Source organism: Gorilla gorilla, chromosome 23 (genome assembly GCF_029281585.2).
Source record: "Gorilla gorilla gorilla isolate KB3781 chromosome 23, NHGRI_mGorGor1-v2.1_pri, whole genome shotgun sequence".
NCBI lineage: Eukaryota > Metazoa > Chordata > Mammalia > Primates > Hominidae > Gorilla > Gorilla gorilla.
This window is the reverse complement of record NC_086018.1, coordinates 19,841,855-19,863,470: the sequence shown is the minus strand read 5'-3', so window position 1 is coordinate 19,863,470 and position 21,616 is coordinate 19,841,855. Positions and strand designations below refer to the sequence as shown.

At 45.6% G+C, this 21,616-nt stretch overlaps 1 protein-coding gene across 1 annotated transcript; it reads right to left on the bottom strand.

Moving 5' to 3' along the window:
* Window positions 1-2,254: 2,254 nt before the first annotated feature.
* Window positions 2,255-20,875, bottom strand: LOC101148457 (uncharacterized). The gene is made up of 12 exons (XM_063704705.1): window positions 20,657-20,875; window positions 18,882-18,975; window positions 18,638-18,779; window positions 18,331-18,407; window positions 13,288-13,361; window positions 12,475-12,642; window positions 9,556-9,744; window positions 9,332-9,471; window positions 8,986-9,044; window positions 6,717-6,864; window positions 6,199-6,374; window positions 2,255-3,757 (listed from the first exon to the last, which is right to left on the bottom strand). The coding sequence occupies exons 1-10, from the start codon at window positions 20,873-20,875 to the stop codon at window positions 6,854-6,856; spliced, it is 1,173 nt and encodes a 390-aa protein (XP_063560775.1). The 3' UTR covers window positions 2,255-3,757; window positions 6,199-6,374; window positions 6,717-6,853.
* Between the last annotated feature and the right edge of the window lie 741 nt (window positions 20,876-21,616).

The window sequence follows — 21,616 nt, the reverse complement described above, 5'->3', positions numbered from 1 at the left end:
AATCATTTTACTCATCAATGGAAAAATGGTGACACAGTCATATAATGGAACTCAACAATGACGATAAATCAATGTCTGCCATAGACAAGAACATGGATGTGTTCTGTAATACTGAACCAAAGAAGCCAGGCTAAATAGAATGTGCTGTATTTTATAGAAGTCAAAACCAGGCAGAACAAATCTACATCAGGAACTGGGAAAGTAGCTATTTTGCGGGTTGGGGCAGCAGTGCCGGGGAGAGGCCACAGGTCAAGGCTACTGCTTGGTCCAGGGCGTGGCAGCCTGGTGTGCTACAGTTCATCTAGATGCACACTTATGATTCGGGCACTCTTTTGTACGTACATTAACATTTCAATAAAAAGCTTATTAAAACATTAAAACTTTCAGAAAAATCCACATTGCTTCAATAGAAATTAGCACATTAACGTTTAAAAAATACATGTATACGGTGGGGGAAAAAATAGTTCAAAAGAGTACCCAGTGAAAAGTTTAAGAGGGAGTGATGCCAGCAAGGGGCTGATCAATAGCCCCTTGCACTCATCCCCTGACAAAGACAGCCAAAGCAGCAAACAGCTATATTTTGATGAAAGTCACTAAAAGAGAGCCCCAGAGTGCATCAAGGAGTAGCAGAAATCCAGCAGAGCACAGAAAACCAGGACGGTCACATAAAGGAGGGAAGGAAACATCTGGCCCCCACCACCCATTCCCCCAGAGGGATCAGCCTGAAGCAGAGGGGATGTATCCCTGCAGGGATAAGGAAGCAAGAGGGGCCCAGTAGCCCCAGCACTCCCCTCAGAGAAGAAACTGACATTGTGCCCCACCCCCATGAACCAGCTGCTGCTGCAACGTGCCCTCCTGGACCTGGACCACTTCGGGAGCATGTCCCACCCAGGGTGAGCAGCCACCGCACCCTTCTTCCATCCTCAGGCTTTGTTGCTCTATATCACACCCACCTAGTGGCCCACCACCCCCGAGCCGCTGTTACACTGTCTTAGGCCATTTAGTGTGGCTGTAACAGAATACTTGAGACTCAGGGTAACTTATTTTATAAAAAAGGTTTATTTGGCTCACCCTGCTTGTGTCTGAAAAGTCCGAGATTAGGCAGCACAACTGGTGAGGGTCTTGTGCTGCTTCATCTCATGGGGAAAGTGGAAGGGGAAACAGGTGTATGCAAGGGGCTCACATGGCAAGAGAGGAAACACGAGAGTCTAGGAAGCTGAACTCACTCTGATAACAATCCAATCCTGGTAACTAATCCAGTCCCATGAAAAGGCATTAATCTATTCATAAAGGATCTGCCCTGTGACCCAAATACCTCCCACTAGGCCCCACCTCCCACACCACCACATTTGGAATCAAATTTCAAATGGATGAAATTTCAAATGGCTGGTGGGAACAAATGATGTCCATATCACAGCATACACCCCACCTGTGGGGCCATGCTGCTGTGCCCCTCCCCTCCCAGCTGCCATTGCGCCCTGCCCCTTGGAGCCTGAGTTGACTTGGTGCCCTGCTTTCCAAGGAATCAGTGCCTTGGCCAGTCTGAGCAGTCACACCCCCCACTGCACGAGAGCTGAAGCACTGCCCTGCTTCACAGGGAATCAGTGTCTTGGCTGAGCTGAGCAGCCACACCTGCCAGGGATCAGCCAACATGGCACCCCCATATCCCAGGAAAATGGCATTGGCTGAACTGGGGTACCTTGCCCTTCAGGACAAACAACTGTAGAACCCTGCTTCCTTGGAACTGGACTAGCCCTGGAGAATCTGAGTTGCCCAGGCACCTGCCTCCCCAGGGAGAGAAGTAGTTGCTGCACTGGTCCCTGCCCCCGAGGGTCCAAGCCACAGTAGTGCTCCACCATTCTGGGGTCCTTGCTGATGCTGCGCCTGGCCTCACAGAGACTGAGATGCTGCTGTGTCCCACCACTGCAGGGTCCAGAGTCACTATCATGTCACTCCCATGTCCAGAGTCACTCCCATCCCCTGGGAGTTTACTTCTTAAACTCTTCACAAAAACAGAGCGAGAGGAAATAATTCCAAACACATTTTACCAGGCCAGTAACACCTTAATACCTAAGCCAAACCAAAACACACACACACACACACACACACACACACACACACACACACACACACACCCCAAACAAACAAAAACTACAGGTCAACTTCTCCAATAAATTAAACACTGATGCAAACATCCTAAAAAAATTTTAGCAAATAGAATTCAACAACACATCAAAAACATTGTACATCGTGGTTTTTTTTTAAATTTATTTTTTATTTTTTATTTTTTATTGATCATTCTTGGGTGTTTCTCGCAGAGGGGGATTTGGCAGGGTCATAGGACAATAGTGGAAGGAAGGTCAGCAGATAAACAAGTGAACAAAGGTCTCTGGTTTTCCTAGGCAGAGGGCCCTGCGGCCTTCCTCAGTGTTTGTGTCCCTGGGTACTTGAGATTAGGGAATGGCGATGACTCTTAACGAGCATGCTGCCTTCAAGCATCTGTTTAACAAAGCACATCTTGCACCGCCCTTAATCCATTTAACCCTGAGTGGACACAGCACATGTTTCAGAGAGCACAGGGTTGGGGGTAAGGTCACAGATCAACAGGATCCCAAGGCAGAAGAATTTTTCTTAGTACAGAACAAAATGAAAAGTCTCCCATGTCTACCTCCCTCTACACAGACACAGCAACCATCCGATTTCTCAATCTTTTCCCCACCTTTCCCCCCTTTCTATTCCACAAAACCGCCATTGTCATCATGGCCCGTTCTCAATGAGCTGTTGGGTACACCTCCCAGACAGGGTGGTGGCCGGGCAGAGGGGCTCACTTCCCAGCAGGGGCGGCCGGGCAGAGGCGCCCCTCACCTCCCGGATGGGGCAGCTGGCCTGGCGGGGGCTGACCCCCACCTCCCTCCCAGACGGAGTGGCTGCTGGGCGGAGACGCTCCTCACTTCCCAGACGGGGTGGCAGCCGGGTGGAGGGGCTCCTCACTTCTCAGATGGGGCGGCTGCCAGGCGGAGGGGCTCCTCACTTCTCAGACGGGGCGGTTGCCAGGCGGAGGGTCTCCTCACATCTCAGATGGGGTGGCCGGGCAGAGATGCTCCTCACCTCCCAGACGGGGTCGCGGCCGGGCCGAGGCGCTCCTCACATCCCAGACGGGGAGGCGGGGCAGAGGCACTCCCCACATCTCAGACGATGGGCGGCCGGGCAGAGACACTCCTCACTTCCTGGATGGGATGGCGGCCGGGAAGAGGCGCTCCCCACTTCCTAGGTGTGATGGCAGCTGGGCAGAGATGCTCCTCACTTTCCAGACCGGGCAGCCAGGCAGAGGGGCTCCTCACATCCCAGACGATGGGCGGCCAGGCAGAGACGCTCCTCACTTCCCAGACGGGGTGGTGGCCGGGCAGAGGCTGCAATCTCAGCACTTTGGGGGGCCAAGGCAGGCGGCTGGGAGGTGGAGGTTGTAGCGAGCCGAGATCACGGCACTGCACTCCAGCCTGGGCACCATTGAGCACTGAGTGAACCAGACTCCATCTGCAATCCCGGCACCTCAGGAGGCCGAGGCTGGCGGATCACTCGCGGTTAGGAGCTGGAGACCAGCCCGGCCAACACAGCGAAACCCCGTCTCCACCAAAAAAATACGAAAACCAGTCAGGCGTGGCGGCGCGTGCCTTCAATCGCAGGCACTCGGCAGGCTGAGGCAGGAGAATCAGGCAGGGAGGTTGCAGTGAGCCGAGATGGCAGCAGCACAGTCCAGCTTCGGTTGGGCATGAGAGGGAGACCGTGGAAAGAGAGGGAGAGGGTTCGGCATGAGAGGGAGACCGAGGGAGAGGGAAAGGGAGAGGGAGAGGGATATACATTGTGTTTAAGTGGGATTTATCCCTGGCATGCAAGGCTGGTTTAAAATATGTAAATCAATCAATGTGATATATCACATTAACAAAATGAAAGATAGAACGACATGGTCACCTCAATTGATGCAGTAAAAGCATTTAACAAAGTTTAGCAACCTTTCTTGATAAAACCTCTTAATAGTTTATGTATAGAAGGAAAGTTCCTCAACATAATAAAGACCATTTATGAAAAACCCACAGTCTAATCATAGTTAGTGGGGAACAACTAAAGCTTTTCTACTAAGATTGAGTACAAGATAGGGATGGCCAGCCTCATCACTTTTATTCAATAGAGTACTTGCAAGAGCAATCAGGTGAGAAAAAAAGGCAACTAAATTAAATAAGTAAAATTATCTCTATTTGCAGATGACAAGATCCTTTATGTAAAAAACTCCAAAGATTCCACAAAAAGCTGTGAGAACTACTAAATCAATTCAGTTAAGCTGCAAGGTATAAACTCAACATATAAAAATCAGTTGCATTTCTATATACAAATAACCTAGCTGACAAAGCAATCAAGAAAATAATCTCATTTACGATAGCATCAAAGAAAAACAAAAACTTAGGAATAAATTTAACCAAGAAGGTGAGAGATGTGTACACTTGAAAACCATAAAACATTGATGAAAGAAATTTAGACATGAACAAATGAAGAGACATCCTATGTTTATGGATCAGAAGAATTAATATTGTTAAAATGTTCACACTACCCAAAGCAAATATACAGATTTAACACAATCCTCATCAAAGTTCTGATGGCATTCTTCACAGAACAGAATAAAACAATCCTGGCCAGGCACAGTGGCTCACGCCTTTAATTCCAGCACTTTGGGAGACCGCAGTGGGCAGATCACGAGGTCAGGAGTTGGAGACCAGCCCGGCCAACATAGTGAAACCCTGTCTCTACTAAAACTACAAAAATTGGCTGGGCATAGTGGCATGTGCCTATAGTCCCAGCTACCTGGGAGGCTGAGGCAGAAGAATTGCTTGAATCCCGGAGGCAGAGGTTTCAGTGAGCCGAGATTATGCCACTGCACTCCAGCTTGGGCGACAGAGTGAGACTTTGCCTCAAAAAAAAAAAAAAGAAAAGAAAAGAAAAAACAATCCTGAAACTCATATGGAACCACAAAAAACCCCAAACAGCCAACAGATTACTGTGAAAGAAAAAGTTGGAGGCATCACACCTCTTGATTAAAAATTGTATTACAAAGCTATAGTAATCAAAACGGTATGGTGCTGGCATAAAAACAAAAAAATAGATCAATGGAACAGCTAACAGAGACCTTTGAAATAAATCCAAACATATACTGTCAACTAATTTTTGACAAGGGCAAACAAGACAACACAATGGTAAAAAAGATAGTCTCTTCAGTAATAGGATTTTCACATGCAAAAGAATAAAATTGGACCCTGATCATACACCATACACAAAAACCAACTCAAAACAGATACAAGACCAAAGACCCAAACAAGACCTGAAACCATAAAACTCCTAGAAGAAAACATAGGGGGAAAGCCTCTTGACATTGGCCTTAGCAATAATTTTTTGGATATCGCACCACAAGCCAGGCTACAAATGTAAACATAAACAAGGAGGACTGCATCAAACTAAAAAGCTTCTGCACAGCAAAGGAACAACCAACAAAATGAAAGGGGAACCTACAGACTGGAAGAAATATTTGCAAACCACATATCTGATAAAGTGTTAATATCCAAAAATCAGTAAAGAACTCTTACAACTTAATAGCAGAAAAACAACCCAGTTGAAAAATGGGCCAAATAGGAAATGACCAATAGGAAATGGGGAGATGTACATTAAAATAATACAAAGTAGCAGACATGTAGGATGAACAAGTTAGAGATCTAGTGTACATCATGAGGGCTATAGTTAATAAAAATATCTCGTCTTTGGGATTTTTGTTAAATAAGTAGATTTTAGCTGTTCCTGTCACACAAACAAAAATCTAACTATGTGAGATGGTAGCTATGTTAATCTGCTTCACTATAGTAACCAGTTTACTATCTATATGTATCCTTTAAGATCATGTTGTCAACCTCAAATATATAAAATAAAATTTATTTTAAAAAAGAAAAGTTTGTCTTCAATCCAGAAAGAACCACTATTACCACTTTTTGGTGTTCCATTCCAAAATATCCCACAAATATACAATTGTTCAATCAAATTTAACATTAGACTTTATACTTGAACATTCAAAGTACGTAAGAAATTATAGAAAAGTGTCTGTGTGACTCCCTGTCTGTAGAGCACAGGCTTCATCTCCACTAACACACACATGACCAGTACCTTATACAGAGAGTCCTTGTTTGCCTTTAGTCTGACACCATGGGCAAGCCTGAGTTGGCCCGTGGTCCGCGTTCCTGACCAGGTGTCTTTCTCACCCACTGGTTTCAACAAAGATGTTACTGGGTTATATAAGGCTGGAATGGAAACAGGATACCAAGTTTGCATGAAGACAATATCTGAAAAGAGGTAATTTACTTTAACATTTTCAAAAGAAGATTCATATCCATATTGTGAAGAAATAAAGAACAAAACCTTCATTCCAAACTTCTCTACCTGGCTGCAAAGTATTTGAAGGGAAAGGTCGCTAAGGGAACTATTCTCATAGATCACAGAACTGTTACTGGGTGTGGCCAGGGGACTGCAGACACAAGGCGAATGGGCACACCGCACAAGACTGGGAGATCTAAGGCTGGAGCTGCTCAACTCTCTGGAGACCTGACTCCAGCCTCTCGTCACACTGGCTAGAAGTCAAGCATGAATGGTAACACCCTGCCCTGAACACTACTGAAGACACTCACCGCTCATCAGCTGCTTATCCTCAAAGCTGGCCCGGAAAGCTCCTTCTGGAGCTCAGAGTGCTTTCTTGATCTGCCCCCTTATCCCACTGACAGTTCGAATCACAGCACCTTCAAATTTGGCCACTTCCAAGACAGAATTAAACATTCCCTACAGATAAAACACACACACACACACAAAATCATATACTTTATGCTTTACTTCTTACTTCAAACATACATCCTTGATTAAAGAACAAAAACAACTCACTGAAGGGTGATAAAATAATCAAAATGTATTTGCCCCTGAAAGTGGAATTACTACCTCAAAAAGAATACAACTCTTTCATTTTCCCCAAAATAATCATGTGAGTTCATGGGCATGCTCATCACTGCTGTCTGTGTGGAAGAGAAGATCGAAGAGGGATTTACTGGACTGAACTGGCCTAGGAAGCCTTTGCTGGCATCTCTCAGACTGGACTGCAGCCCAGATCCTTTTACTCAGATGCATGCACTTAGAACATGAAAACAGTAGGATAAACGCCAGTGGTATTATTACTTTATATTGCAGGAACATTTTATGACTTCCTAACTCTGTTTTCAATAGAAACATCCCCACTAATGAAATTGTCAATAAATGCTGCTCAAACCACCCTCCCCAAATACTGAAAAACAGTATATCCGTTTCTCTGTACCCTTGCCAAGTTGTCTGCAAATGCTTTGTCGATTTTTCTACTGAGTTAGACAAACTTGTGATTTTTTTCCCTTTCTTAACACAAATTTAAAAAGTAGGAAACAAAACCTAGTGGATAAAATGACATATTTTCAATATGAGTTCTGTGGCAGTCTCACATGGAAGTCAGGAGTAACAGCCTCAATTCCTAAATAGCTGTTTACCACTGCTTTTCTGAGCATATTTAAGTAATACAGAATATAAAGGAGCAAACAAAATATGAAGTTTATAAAAGATTTCAAACACTTTTCTAAAAATATGAGGCCCATATTTTAGAGGTATTTCATTCCTTTTCTCAAACAATATGGAGATTTATAAATACGAGAATATATAGATATACAGACCTTAATAAATGAAGTGTTCTTAAAAATTTTATATGGAAAACCAGTTAGCTTTAATTTCTTCACAATTTTTATGGATTTATCCAGATCAAGGACAACTCCTGTGGCAGCTATCCGAAAATCAGGCTAACAGGAGCCCCAAAATTTGAAAATAGGAATAATATTAGCAAGAGAAAAACTTCAATTCTATGTGACACAATAAATTACCAAAGTGAATTTTACTTACAATTAGCTAAGAAAAACAAGAGAGACCATCTGAACTTGCAACCCAGTGGTTTGACAAAAGCAATCCCAAACTTTAAAGTTGGTAAGCCAAACTAACAAGGGTGACTTGAGGCCGGGCACAGTGGGTCATACCTGTAATCCCAGCACTTTGGGAGGCCAAGGCAGGTAGATCACCTGAGGTCAGAAGTTTGAAACCAGTCTGGCCAACATGGCGAAATCCCGTCTCTACTAAAAATACAAAAATTAGCTCGGCATGATGGTGCACACCTGTAATCCCAGCTACTCGGGAGGCTGAGGCAGGAGAACCGCTTAAACCCAGGAGGCAGAGGTTGCAGCGAGCCAAGATTGTGCCACTGCACTCCAGCCTGGACGACAGAGTGTGACTCTGTCTCAAAAAAAAAAAGAAAAAAAAAAGGCTACTTGAGTACTTTCCTGAGAGTGATTTCAGAGGAATGTAATTTTACTATAATGATTTATTTGGAACGAAATGGAAAAGAAAAATACAGTTGCAATGTTTAGGAAATTAAAATTTGGACCTCCAGGGAAGATTCCATCTGCTCATTATTCTGCTTTCTTCTCTGTTAAATGGGACCAGTAAACCCTGCCCTGCCTGACTGGTCAAATGAAAATGGAGTGAACAGACTGCTACCCCAGCACAGCTGCAGGGAGTCTTGTGTCTGGGTGGTCTCTGATGGCTCCTCACAACCTCATATAGTACTTAGACATGGTGAGCACTGCTTAAGTACTTGCTTAGATAAATAAATGCAAAAGATGCACAAAAATAGGAAATGTACCATTATAATTCTTCCACCTCCCCTCCTCTAATCCCACACCCTACTGAAAAGGATGTACAAAGATTAAAAGCAAAGGGAAATTTACTTTATATTAATAAAAATGAGTAATTTTCAACTTAAAGTCTCATGTACATAATAATCCACATTCAGGATATATTTCTCAAAACCAATCTGTAAAAGAAATCATCCAAGATAGTTACCATTATGCCACTGACAGACTGTATTGCCAAGAAACCAGTTCCCTGTGGAGTGATAGGGTCTTAAAGGAAAAGGAAAAAAAGAAATATAGCAAACCACAAATTTTAGATTCTAGTTTAACATACTGGATATGGACATTTAGATTTGGATATAGATTTACATATATACTCCAAACCACCTCCCTGCTCCCAGAAAAGAGAAAAATCTTAGGAGTGGAATTTTATGAAAGGAAAAGCACAAAGCTAAAATAACGCAGCCTGTAAGGTTTAATCTCAGCAATAGGCAAGTTATTGTAATCATATTTTAACCCAAAAGGCTGCTCCGCAATGCACGTGCTGTGGGGTATACTTTAGAAGCCTTTGTCTTCCATTGTGGTCTTCGATATAACAGAGCGGGATGGTCTGAAACCTCCTCCACCCTACAGAAAATATGATTGGATCTCGGGACTTGAGGATTTTCTTATACCAGCGATGTTTCTTCAGACGCATCTGAGGGGGATGAGAGGGTAAGATGATTGATGGAGGGGAAATCCACAGAGCCTCAGGCACCAAATATGCAGCAAAGGGACCCACCTGCACGTATCCAACATTTCCCTCGCTGTTGCCCAAGCCACCCAGGATAATGGGGTAATGGGGGTCAAAGTTCTGCACAAATTCACAGGGAAGATTTTCAATCTCAACGTGGACGTACATCCCAGGTCGAAAACCCTCATACTGAACTCTGGCTTCATCATCTTGATCTTCAAATTCTGCGTGATTCAGCTGTACATGACGGGGTGGGGGGGAAAAACCTGTATGCTGTTATCTGTAATAAGCATAGCATTAACATGAACAAATGAGCAATTTCTAAGTAAAGGAACTGTGGACAGAATTATGTAGGCTTTATCCTATTAAAAAATACTACACATTTGGCCGGGTACAGTGGCTCATGCCTGTAATCCCAGCACTTTGGGAGGCCAAGGCGGGCAGATCACATGAGGTCAGGAGTTTGAAACCAGCCTCGCCAACATGGTGAAACCCCGGCTCTACTAAAAATACCAAAATCAGCTGGGCGTGGTGGTGCGTGCCTGTAGTCCCAACTACTCAGGAGGCAGAGGTGAGAGAATTGCTTGAACCTGGGAGATGGAGGTTGCAGTGAGTCAAGATCGTGCCACTGCACTCCAGCCTGGGCAATAAAGCGAGATTCCATCTTAAAAAACAAAAAAAAACTACATATTTTACCTCTACAGTCTGCTCAGAATATTTCCCGTTTTCTTCTCTCCTGCTCCAAGGGACAGCAAATGTAGATAACTGTGGAGCCCTGCGTGCTCGAACACTGGAAACATCCCCAGTCCACATCTTCTTTCCTTCCTCTCCAAACAATTCTTTCACACTTTTCCCTTGTCTTCAAACACCCACCACCACCCTCACCTTCACTCAGCTGATGGCTGTTTCCTCATTCACTCCAAAACCAAAAGAACCTCTACGGTCAACCCTCTACCAGGGTTTCCTCCCATATCCAGCCTTATCAGAGCTCTGACCTGGCCCATAGAGGAGCTACGTGTGGCTATTTAAATTAAAATTAATTACAATTACATAATATTTAAAATGCAGTTCCTCAATCACACTAGTCACACTGGAAGTGGTCCATATCAACCTGCGGCCAGTGTTACAATATTGGGAAGCACAGACGTGCATCTCCATGATCACAGAAAGTTCTACGGGCAGCTCAGGCACAGATGATTTGTCCATGCCTCTACTCAGGGCCACACATCACTTGCTCACTAGACACCATCCACTCTTCCTGGACTTTATTCCAACAGCTCTTCCCTCTGTTCTCTATCTCAAAACCTTTTGATTCCATTTCTTCCACCAACAACTGCTTCATTTCTCTGCTTCTCTCTGCAGCAAAACCCCACAAAAGTTTTCCACAGTTGCAGCCTCCAGTTCCTCTGCTCCCATTCTCCTACATCCATGAAAATTGGTGCTTGCCAAGATCGCTGAAGGCCTCCACGCTGAAGGACTCCTCCAGTGGTCAACTCTGCCTTTACCGTAGTTAACACTGCAGCGGGATCTGAACAGTGCTTCGCCTCCGTGTACAACTGGACTCCTGCGTGCCTGCATGCTCACACTGCTTCTCCCTCTCCCTCCTAGGCACTGCTCAGGCCTCACAGCCGTAATCGCCCCATCTCGCCCATGCCAGTCTTGCTCCTCCCAGTCACTCTGCACTCACTCCCCGGCCACCTCACAGAGTTAAGTGGCATCTACATGCTGAGGGCTGTACATCTAAGTCCCTGGCCAGACCTTTCTCTCCAGACTTGACACTCCACTTGTCTGCATGATACCCAGCCGAACCAAACATCATCTTCCCAAAACTGCATCTGCAGACAGTTTCCTATCTAACCTGCAACAACCCATCCTTCCAGGAACTTCCAGTCGCCATCCTCATTTCCTCTCACACACCCCACATCCAGTCCACCAGGAAATCCTACTGACCCAGCTTCCAAATAAACTCTATCCGGGTTTGACTCTGTCTCATCTCCACTGCCAGCCCTCTGGTTTGTGCCACCGGACTGATCTCTACCGGACTGATCTCTTGGCAGAGTGATCTGATTACCTGAATGTCTCTCCTCTGCTCAAAACCCTCCAAGGACTCCCATTTCAGAGTGAAACATTCAGTCTTTTCCAATGGCCCACAAGGCTCTAGGTAATTTTAAATTGTAAATGGTGTGAAGCAACAACTTCAGAGTTAGCCTAGTCATGCCTTTCAAAGGTCAACACAGACTAGCAACCACTAAGCTAATGCCTAATCAGGAAACAGTCCTTTGACTAGATGAAGACGTAGGATGAAACTCCGTTTCACAAATCATATACCTAATCTGTTCCAGCTTACACAGGCACTCCTGGCCTCACTAACAAGACGCAACTCAGATGCTCACCATCAACTGTACACACGTTTCTGTGTCTGTCTCCTTCAGAGTGACATCACCGCCTCCAGCAACCTGCTCCGCACCCCCAGGCAGGAGGGCCACACCATCTCCCTTATCTCCGCATCTGACCTTATACTCCACATGTCCTTCTGAACTCTGACCAGGATGTTTTCAGAGCACTTCCCCTGGGAGCTCTGGTGTGTCCATAAGCCACACGGGCCACTGATCACCTGCCATTCAAATCAGGGAGCAGCGATCGGAATAGGCAGCATTGGCTTGCACTGAAATGAACACACTATCTCAGATCACTACATTGTAAAAGTCTCAAAAGTAGAGACCATGTCTCAGTCATTTCAGTTTCCTAATTCTTGTTACAAAATAGGTATGGATCTTTTTCTGGTGACCTTCTGACTGTAGAAACAATGAGCTCACTGCATGAATAAACACACTCACATGCATCTACCCAGGAGTCCAAGTGAAAGGCACAGAAGCAGGATAGGAAGCAGGGACCCAAAGAAAGTCAGGGATTCCTACACTATGTGATAGTCTTGACAAGGGGCTGAGAGGAACTGAGGTTTCTCACCTGTGCTTGTTTCTGCATTTCTCCTTTAAGATCATCAAAATATGTGCTTTCTCCTTCATCATATTCCACATCAAACATCTCCTTCAATTTTCTCTTCTTATCCAAATGCTTTTTCTTGGCACTTTCTTCTTCGTCAGGGTCAATTTCTTCCTTCTCTACATCTTCATTCTTAAATTTCCAGAAGAAAAAATTTTGTGTATGTTTATGAAGGTCTTTTCTTTAAACATTAGATTTTTTAAAGTTCTATTTAAACAAAAATCTTAGCAAAAATCTGTTATCATTATCAATAAAACAAAACAAAACACAACATAACCTTTGTCTCTGAATAACATGGTACTGCTACAGGAAATTGTTACATCTGCATTACAACTAGCTGCTATTCCTTAAGCTGGCTGGGAACACAAACTAGAATAAAAATAACAGACATGTCCCTCACCCAGATGCTCCCAGACCCTGTTCTAAAGAAATATTAGGGAGAACAGGGACTTCATTCTTTTAAATGACACTTAAATTTAAAAAGAGGAGAATGAGGGCAATGGTTGAATGTAAGTCTGAGAAGCTAAGACTTCTGTGAGTGAAAAATCACAGTGGACTTGGCAAATGACTATGGCAAGAAACAGTAGTAACTGTAGTCCAAAACTTAACAAGTAAACAAGAAAGCTTCTCTTTGGTCCCCACATCCCCACACTTTAGGAAGGAATCTATCCATCCAGTCTGCAATCTTCACATATCACAAGTAAGATTTGCATTTCTCAATGTGGGCCTCTCTCAGAACACAATGACCAAGAACAGCCAGCTATGACAAAGTCATACCTGAGTATCGGGGCCCGATTTTCCCTTGTGCACGTCCCCTGTTTCCAAGTCTTCAAAGTCACCATAGAGCTCCTCTGGGAAAAGAACACCCAAAGGCTGCTCTGTGAGCCCGGCATGCATGTGCTGCTGGCCCCACTCATGACAGGCCCACAGTGCGCTCCACGTTCCAAGCCTCATTCTCACTGTTCCCATCACTAGACGCACAGGCAAAACTTTGCACAAGGGAATGCTTCGTAAAACAGTTAGTATTTCATCATCTGTTTAGGTAAACTAAATGGACCCAATCCACATTTCCGCACTTCATGTCAAAATCCCAATCTCAATTTTTCTAGTATAGATAATGGACACTCTTTTGTTTTTGTTTTTTTTTTTTTTTGGAGACAGAGTCTCACTCTGTCACTCAAGCTGGAGTGCAGTGGCACAATCTCAGCTCACTGCAACCTCTGCCTCCCAGGTTCAAGCAATTCTACTGCCTCAGTCTCCCGAGCAGCTGGGATTATAGGCACCCACCACCAGGCCTGGCTAATTTTTGTATTTTTAGTAGAGATGGGATTTCACCATATTGGCCAGGCTGGTCTTGAACTCCTGACCTCGTGATCTGCCCTCCTCAGCCTCCCAAAGTGCTGGGATTACAGGCATGAGACACTGCAACCGGCCAATGGACATTCTTTATGAAAGACTCAGAGGTCTATCTGTGTCCCCCAAATGAATAATTCAAAGAGTGAATGGAAAAGTCCCACGCTGATAACCAGCATATGTGAAAAGGAGTCTCAATGTAAGTTCAACACAACACAATCATGTAACACACCTAGGGGAAATTTTAGATTATATAAAACATAGCATTTAGATTAAGAGTAGAGTCCCAAACCACACCAAACCCATGGGAAGAGCTTATTCACTCATTCATTCCTTCATTTGTTTTTGGAGCTCTGGGCTCAATTATAGTTCCCACTCTTAAAAGAAATAGACAAGTAAGGCTGGGTGCAGTGGCCCACACCTGTAAACCCAGCACTTTGGGGGCCCGGGAGGCAGAGGTTGCAGTGAGCCATAATTGCGTCACTGAACTCCAGCCTGGGTGACAGAGTGAGACCCTGTCTCAAAAAAAGGAAAACAAAAGAAAGAGGCAAATTAAAACTCATTTGGGAGAGCAATGTTTAGAAGGCTATTAAAACATTTTCACATAAGGGCCAAAGAACCAGGTAGACGTTATAAAAGATAGGAAGCTCCTATTTGTAATAAAAGCAAAAAATGATAAAATAGGAATAAACCTAACAAGAAGTGCACCGGAACTTTATTTTTTTAAAAAAGAAGAAAAGCTTTAATAGGCTACCAAAGGACAAAAGGAATAGCATCACTACCAACACTCGTAAGTGCTCTCCACACCAGGCACTGCGTTAAGTACTTTCCTTGCCTTAACCACATTCTTCAACCCAAGGAAGTAGGTGTTGTAAATATTGTATACTGAATAATGATATGTCCTCATTTGAAAAGAAAGACTCGACATCACAAATACGCCAATTCTCCCTTTAGCACAGTTACAACCCGAAACCACCACTGAGGATTTCTGGTCTAGAGAAGATAACACATTATACCCTCCTAAGAAATGTAACCCAAACTCTAGAAATAATAGACAGGAGAGGATCAATGGAGAATTCCGAAAGGTGGACAGAAAAAGGCTGCTGAGGGACTCTAGGACTAGGGAATGCATAGTGGCCAGGTGTCTCCCTGGACCTCATCCAATAGGAAGGTGACCCAGGCCCAGAGTTTCCCAACTCCCAATGTAGCAATAGAAGGCAACCCAGGCAGACTCAGTCCTCGCAGATCAAAGGAGATCTTCCCCACAACAAGAAAACCAGCTCCACACACCAAGACAACCACCATTCCCCACCCACCTAGCTGCAGCAGGTGGCCCAGCCTAGGGCAGCTCCCCTGTTCCCTCAGGTGGGCAACAGCAGGGACTGGTGGGAGAATCCCAGTGATACATATAAGCCAAAGAGACCAAAATAACACCATGAAGGCTCTGAAATTAAATTGCCATTGGAATCACAGCCCACAAAGTAGACCAAGACCTACAGACTAAACAGGAGGACAAACCTAAACAGGAGGACTGCCTGCAAAAATAAAAAAATTACATAGGCAGATGTTGGAACCATCTGACTCATCACTTATAACAGTCAGTATAAAAATGCTTCAACAAGCAACTACAAATCCTATGGCAACAATCAAAGAACTGAAAACATCAGCAAAGAAACTGAAGAATCAAATGGAAATTACAGAAATATAAAATACAGTAACAGAAATTTTAAAAAAACTAACTGGATGGGCTCTATTGAGTAAAAGTGGAGACGACAGAGGAGAGAATCAGAGAAGCTGAAACCTGATCAACAGAATTCACCCAGTCTAAACAATAGAGAGAAAATAACCTGAAAACAAATGAACAGAGCTGCACGGACCTGTGGGACGATAACAAAAGACCCCGCATTTATGTTATCTGAGTCCCATAGGAGACCAGAGCTGTGAAAGCATGCAAATAACTAATTCCTGAGGCTTCCCACATTTGGTGAAAGATATAAACTTACAGATTCAAGAAGCTGAGCAAACCTCAAAGAATACCAAAAGAAAGCAACACTGATTAAACTTTCAAAACTAAAAACAAAGACCAAAAATGGCAGAATGCCTGTAGGGACACGCCAACTCAAATGCCATGGAGGCCAGAAGGAAGTGGCACAACATTTTCAAGTGCTTAAAAAAAAAACAACCAAACAAAAAAACCAACCAAACAAAAAAACTGTTCGCTGCAAATTCTATATCCCATGAAACTACCCTTCAGAAATGAAGAGAGAAATAAAGACATTCTCAGAGGAACAGAATATAGGAATTTGTCACTGGTCAATTTAGAAATGCTAAAAAGTGGCTACAGAAATATGTTCTGTCATTTCCACAATACAAAAAATTAAAACAAAAAAATCAAAACAAAAAAATGGCTACAGAAAGTTCTTATGCAGAAGGGATGAATATGGGACTATAGGAGGAGAGACAAAGGAAATTTCGACCAGAAATGTGGATACATACGCGAGACAATCCACAGTTCTTAAAATCACATTTGACGACTGAAACAAAAACTATACCACCACCTAATACTCAAGCCAGTGATTTATACAAGTGGAAAAGGTAAAGAGACATAAATGCAAGGCAGGTTTCCACACTTTGAAGTGGTAAATACTGGTACCAGTAGACTACTGTATTACAATACACATATTGTAACATCCAGAGCAAACACTTTAAGACTATACAAAGAGATACAAGCAACAACATTATACAGAAATAGATCAAGATGGAGGGAAAGAAAAAGGAAACAAAAAAGCAAATAATAAAAACATCAGACATAAGCAATTATGTAACAATAAGCACCTTAAATGTAAATGGTCTAAATAAACCAAAAGACAGATTGATGGAGAGCCTATAATAAACACATGGTCCAACTGAATACTGTTCATAAGAAACTTCAAACTCACTTAAGGACCTAAGTAGGTTGAAAGTAAAAGAATGGAGAAAGATATCCTGTGAAATCATTAATTTTTTAAGGCAGCAGGAGTGAATATATTAATATCTCAGGAAGTAGACTTCAAGCAAAATAATTTACCAGAGCTGGAGAGGGTCTTTGCTGAATTTTAAGATCTAAAATTTCCTATGCTGCCTTGATATCTTTGAGCCTCACAGGGCCCCAAAGGCCTAGCCGTGGGTTTTCCTGTTTCTACCAGACACCCCCTACCCTGCCACCCAACAGGAAAGGCTCCCCACCTGGCTAGTTCTTTTATCAGCCAAACAGTTGCACCTCAGCCTAAGAAGTTTCACTTCACTTGTCTGCCAGCCCAATAATTTATTCAAACAAGCCAACTGCACTCCCCCTCGGGAACCATTGGTCATTGTGTGCTCTTGTTACCACCAAGCCTGCCTGCTTCCTCAGCCCACAGCCCTCACTCCGCTACAGAGTGTGGTGCCCATCTGACCCTGTGTGGCATGCAGTGTCCTCCTCTGAGCTGTGGGTATATGTGACTAAAACACTGCTGTCAATCTCATCCATCCACGCCAGGTGTCGTGTTCAGCCATCTCCTACACTTTAGGGCAGGGACCCCTCCTTCACCAATGGGGTGAAAAGGAAGTGACCATAACAACTGCTTAATGACAAAAGGATTAACCCACCAAGAAGACATCTATTTCAACATCCTCCTCTTAGCAACTGTTAAAACTAGGCAGAGGCCGGGCACAGTGGCTCATGCCTGTAATCCCAGAACTCTGGGAGGCAAAGACAAAGGATAGCTTGAGGCCAGGAGTTCCAGCCTGGGCAACATAGCAAGGCCTCATCTCTCCAAAAAATTTTAAATTTAGCCAGGTGTGGCGGCACACACCTATAGTACCAGCTACTCAGGAGGTTAAGCCAGGGGAAGTACTTGACCCTAGGAAGTCAAGGCTGCAGTGAGTCATGTTCGTGCCACCGCACTCTAGTGTAAGTGACAGAGTGAAACTAGGCAGAAAAGGAGCAAGGATTTACAAAATATCTGAACAGTCAACCGGCAAAATCTGACATCCGTGTAACACCCCACTCCCCAACAGCAAAACACACACATTTTTAAAGCCAATAGAAATCTACCAAGATGAAGTACATTTGGGGCAATAAAAGAAATCACAGCAATTCTCGCTGTGCGCCCCTCTGCGCCGGCGCCGTGCCCCTCTCTGCGCCTTCTTTTCTCACCATGGGGAAGCGTTTGGGGGCCTCTTGAGGGACCCCCTAGATGCTTCTACTCAGAGCCCCCAAAGCCGGGGAGCCTCCACTCCTCGGTCTGCAGCCTCCCCTGTCGGTTCTCGCTACCCAGGGTTCAGTGGCCTGGGGGCTGACAGAGTGGGTCGCCTCTGCCAAGGCCCCTCCCGGCGCCTCCCTGGCTCATCCAGCCCACCTTCCTCCCACGCTGGCTCACGCAAAGTGCTCTGGTCACCAGGAGCCCTTCCTGACCAGCCCCGGCCCCTTCTTGGTCTTCGCCCCACCTGGCCTCCCTGGAGCCCTGACCTGGGTGCCGGGCCTGCTGGGTCCACAGCCCACCCCGCCCTGAACAACCCCGAGTCTCAGCCACCCTCAGTTCTTACCCTTTCACAGCTGGGGAGTGGAGTCTGGGCCTGCGCCTCTCCGCGCCAGCGCCCGCGCTGTGCGCCGCTGTGCGCCGCTGTGCGCCTCTCCGCGCCTGCGCCGCCGCTGTGCGCCTCTCCGCGGCTGTCCGCCTCTCCGCCGCGCCTCCGCTGACCGCCTCTCCGCCGCTGTCCGCCTCTCCGCCACGCCGGCGCCGGTGCTGTGTGCCTTTGCGAGGGCGGAGCTGCGTTCTGCTCTGCACAGACCTTGGGGGCACTGCCTCGCTTTGGGACAACTCGGGGCCGCATCGACGGTGAATAAAATCCTTCCTGTTTGCAGCCCTGTTTGTGGTTGGTGGCAGCGATGGACACTGCAGCCAGCCAGAGCGTAGAAAGGCGTTGGGGTAAGTGCGCTATCCAGGCTGCACTGCGGGTGGCCTGGGACGGGTTGGGAGCCCTATCTCAGGCGTCACTGCCCGTCTTGGGTGGCTGGTTGGGTGTGCTATCTGGGGCTGTGCTGCCTGCACTGGGGGGATGGTTTGGGGGCCCAAACCGGGGCTGCACTGCCTTTGGCGGGGAGCCGGTTGGGGGCACTATCCCAGACTGTATTGCTGGCAACAGTGAGGTGGGCTAAGTGTGCTATCCTAAGTGGGCTAAGTGGGCTGCACTGTGCGGTTGTTGGGGGGGGGGTGGCGGTTTCGGGTTGAGGGCGCTATGGGGTGCTGTAATGCCCATGGTGCGGGGAGGCGGGGCGGTTTGGGTATGTTGGGTGTGCTATTGCGGGGGGGCGACACTGCTGGTGGTAGGGGGCAGGGTGGGTTGGGGGCCATATCAGGTGCTGCACTGATTACTTTAGCTAGGATTTCTGGTACTATGTTAAACAACAGTGGTGACAGGGGGCGTCCTTATCATGTTCCGGATCTTAGAGGAAAAGCTTTCCGTTTTTCCCCATTCCATATGATTCTAGCTGTGGGTGTCTTTCCTGTAGTTTTTATTATGTTGCGGTATGTTTTTTCTGTGCCCGTTTCTTTGAGGATTTATAGCATGAAAGGATGTTGAATTTCATCAAATGCTTTTTCGGTTTCAGTTGACGTGATCATACTGTTTTTGTCGTTTATTTGGTTGATATGATGTATCACATTGTATGTTGAGTGACCCTTGCATCCCAGGGATACATCCCACTTGATCATGATGAATTATCTTTTTAATGTATTACTGAATTTGATTCACTGGTATTTTGTTGAGGATTTTTGCATCAATATTAGAGATCCTGGCCTGTAGTTTCCTTCTTTGATGCTTTTTGTCTGATTTTGTTATCACAGTAATAATGGTCTCATAGAATAAGTTTGGAAGTATTCCCTCCTGTTTTTCAAAATAGTTTGAGCAGGATTCGTACTAGGTCTTTAAATTGTTTGGTGTGAAGCCATCAGCAGTGAAGACATCAGTTCCTGGGCTTTTCTTTACTGGGAGACTTTTTCTGATGGCTTCAATCTCATTACTTGTTACCAATCTGTTCTGGTCTTGGATGTTTTCTTTGTTTAACCTAAGTAGGTTGTATGCATCTAGGAATTTGCCAATTTCTACTAGGCTTTCCAATTTATTGGCATATAATAGCCAGTTATGATCCTTTGAATTTCTGAAGTATTAGTTGTAATGTCTCCTTTTTTTAATCTGTTGATTTTATTTGAATCTTGTCTCTTTTCTTAGCCTGGTTAAAAGTTTGTCAATTTTGTTTAGCTTTCCAGAAAACCAACTTTTCGTTTAATCTTGTGTGTTTTTTATTTCAATTTTGTTTCTGCTACGATCTTATTTATTTTCTTATTTTCGGTTTAGTTTGTTCTTTACTAGTTCTTTAAGGTGTATTGTTTATTTGAAGTTTTTCTTTTGTTTGGATGTAGGCACTTATAGCTGTAAATCTCTGCCTTTGTACGGCTTTCTGCGTAACAAGTTTTGGTATACTGTGTTTTCATTACCCTTTGTTTCATGAAATTTTTGAATTTCTGTCTTAGTATCTTCATTGACCTGCTAGTCATTTATTCAGGAGGGTAGTGTTTAACTTCCATGTGATTGTATTGTTTCCAAAATTACTTTTCTTATTGATACCTAGTTTTATTCCTTTGTAGTGAAAGAAGATGGCCACAGAGACAGACAGCAGCGTGGTCAGAGTGGTAGGAGCTGGCCATCAGCGAGAGCTGCTCCATGCCTGGCTGCTGGGTGCTAGAGCCTGCGGCCCACTGGCTTGCCTCACTGTGGTTGGTGGTGGCGGTGACAGAGACTGCAGCACCAACAGAGTGGTAGGACAGGGGCTATCCAGGGCTGCACCTTTCACAGTGTGGGGTGGGTTGGGGGCGCTATCCAGGGTGTCATTGCCTGCATTAGGGGTACTGGTTGGTAGCACTGTACAGGGCTGCACTGCCCATGGCAGGGAGGGTGGGTTATGGGCACTTTCTGGGGCTGCAGTACCCATGGAGGAGGACAGGTTAGGGCACTATCAGGTATACGCTACTGGTGGCATTGGGGGACGGAGGTGGGGGGCGCTATTGAGGGCAGGACTAGCCGTGGAGCGGGGGCGAGTTCAGTGCTATCAGGGGCTGCACTGCTGGCGGCGGTCAACAGAGTTGGCATCCAAGGAAGGAGTGGTTCTCCTTTCCCTGACTCCACACTCCAGAGGGCGACCCACTCTTGGTCATACTGGAGTGCGGCAAGGCACGGCAGCGTTTGCGTGGGAATCCTGAGCATGGCAGAGCCCCCACACCCACCGTGGTTCCTGGGCCTGTGCACTCTGGGTCTGTGCCTCAGAGGCTGCCAGGCACCCCTGGGGACACCACGGGGAAGAGGGCCCTGTGTGTGGAGGCGTCCAGAACAGGAATTGGCACCTGGGTGCGGAGGGCTGACTGGGTCTGAATTTTTCTGCTTCTCCTGCTCCCCGAGGAGTGCAGCCCCGGTGGGCCCAATGGTTCCTGTGGAGTGGGGAGCTGGGTGCTGCGATGTCTCCAGCACCCACCCCAGACCCCAGTTCCCGGCCAGCTTGGGCCAAAAGGAGAGGCTGGACTTTGGAGGGTGGGTGTGAGTGCCTTTGCTGAAACTGGCCCCTACCACCCAGTGGCCGGCATGACAAGTTGAGGCTCTAACCCTTCCACCCCTCACATCTTCCTCTAGGCTTTTCTGGCTTTGCCCGCCCAGCTGCTCCGTGCCAGGAGGAGGAGAC

Bases quoted from the DNA above. Each gene is read 5' to 3' on its own strand.
- LOC101148457 (XM_063704705.1), bottom strand. From the start codon at position 20,875: ATGGGTACTGCAGCCCCAGAAAGTGCCCATAACCCACCCTCCCTGCCA. The intron at 12,643-13,287 runs GTATGACTTTGT...TGGAAATTTAAG, and splicing joins AATCGGGCCCCGATACTCAG to AATGAAGATGTAGAGAAGGA. The intron at 9,045-9,331 runs GTATACCCCACA...TTTTCCTTTAAG, and splicing joins GGAAGACAAAGGCTTCTAAA to ACCCTATCACTCCACAGGGA.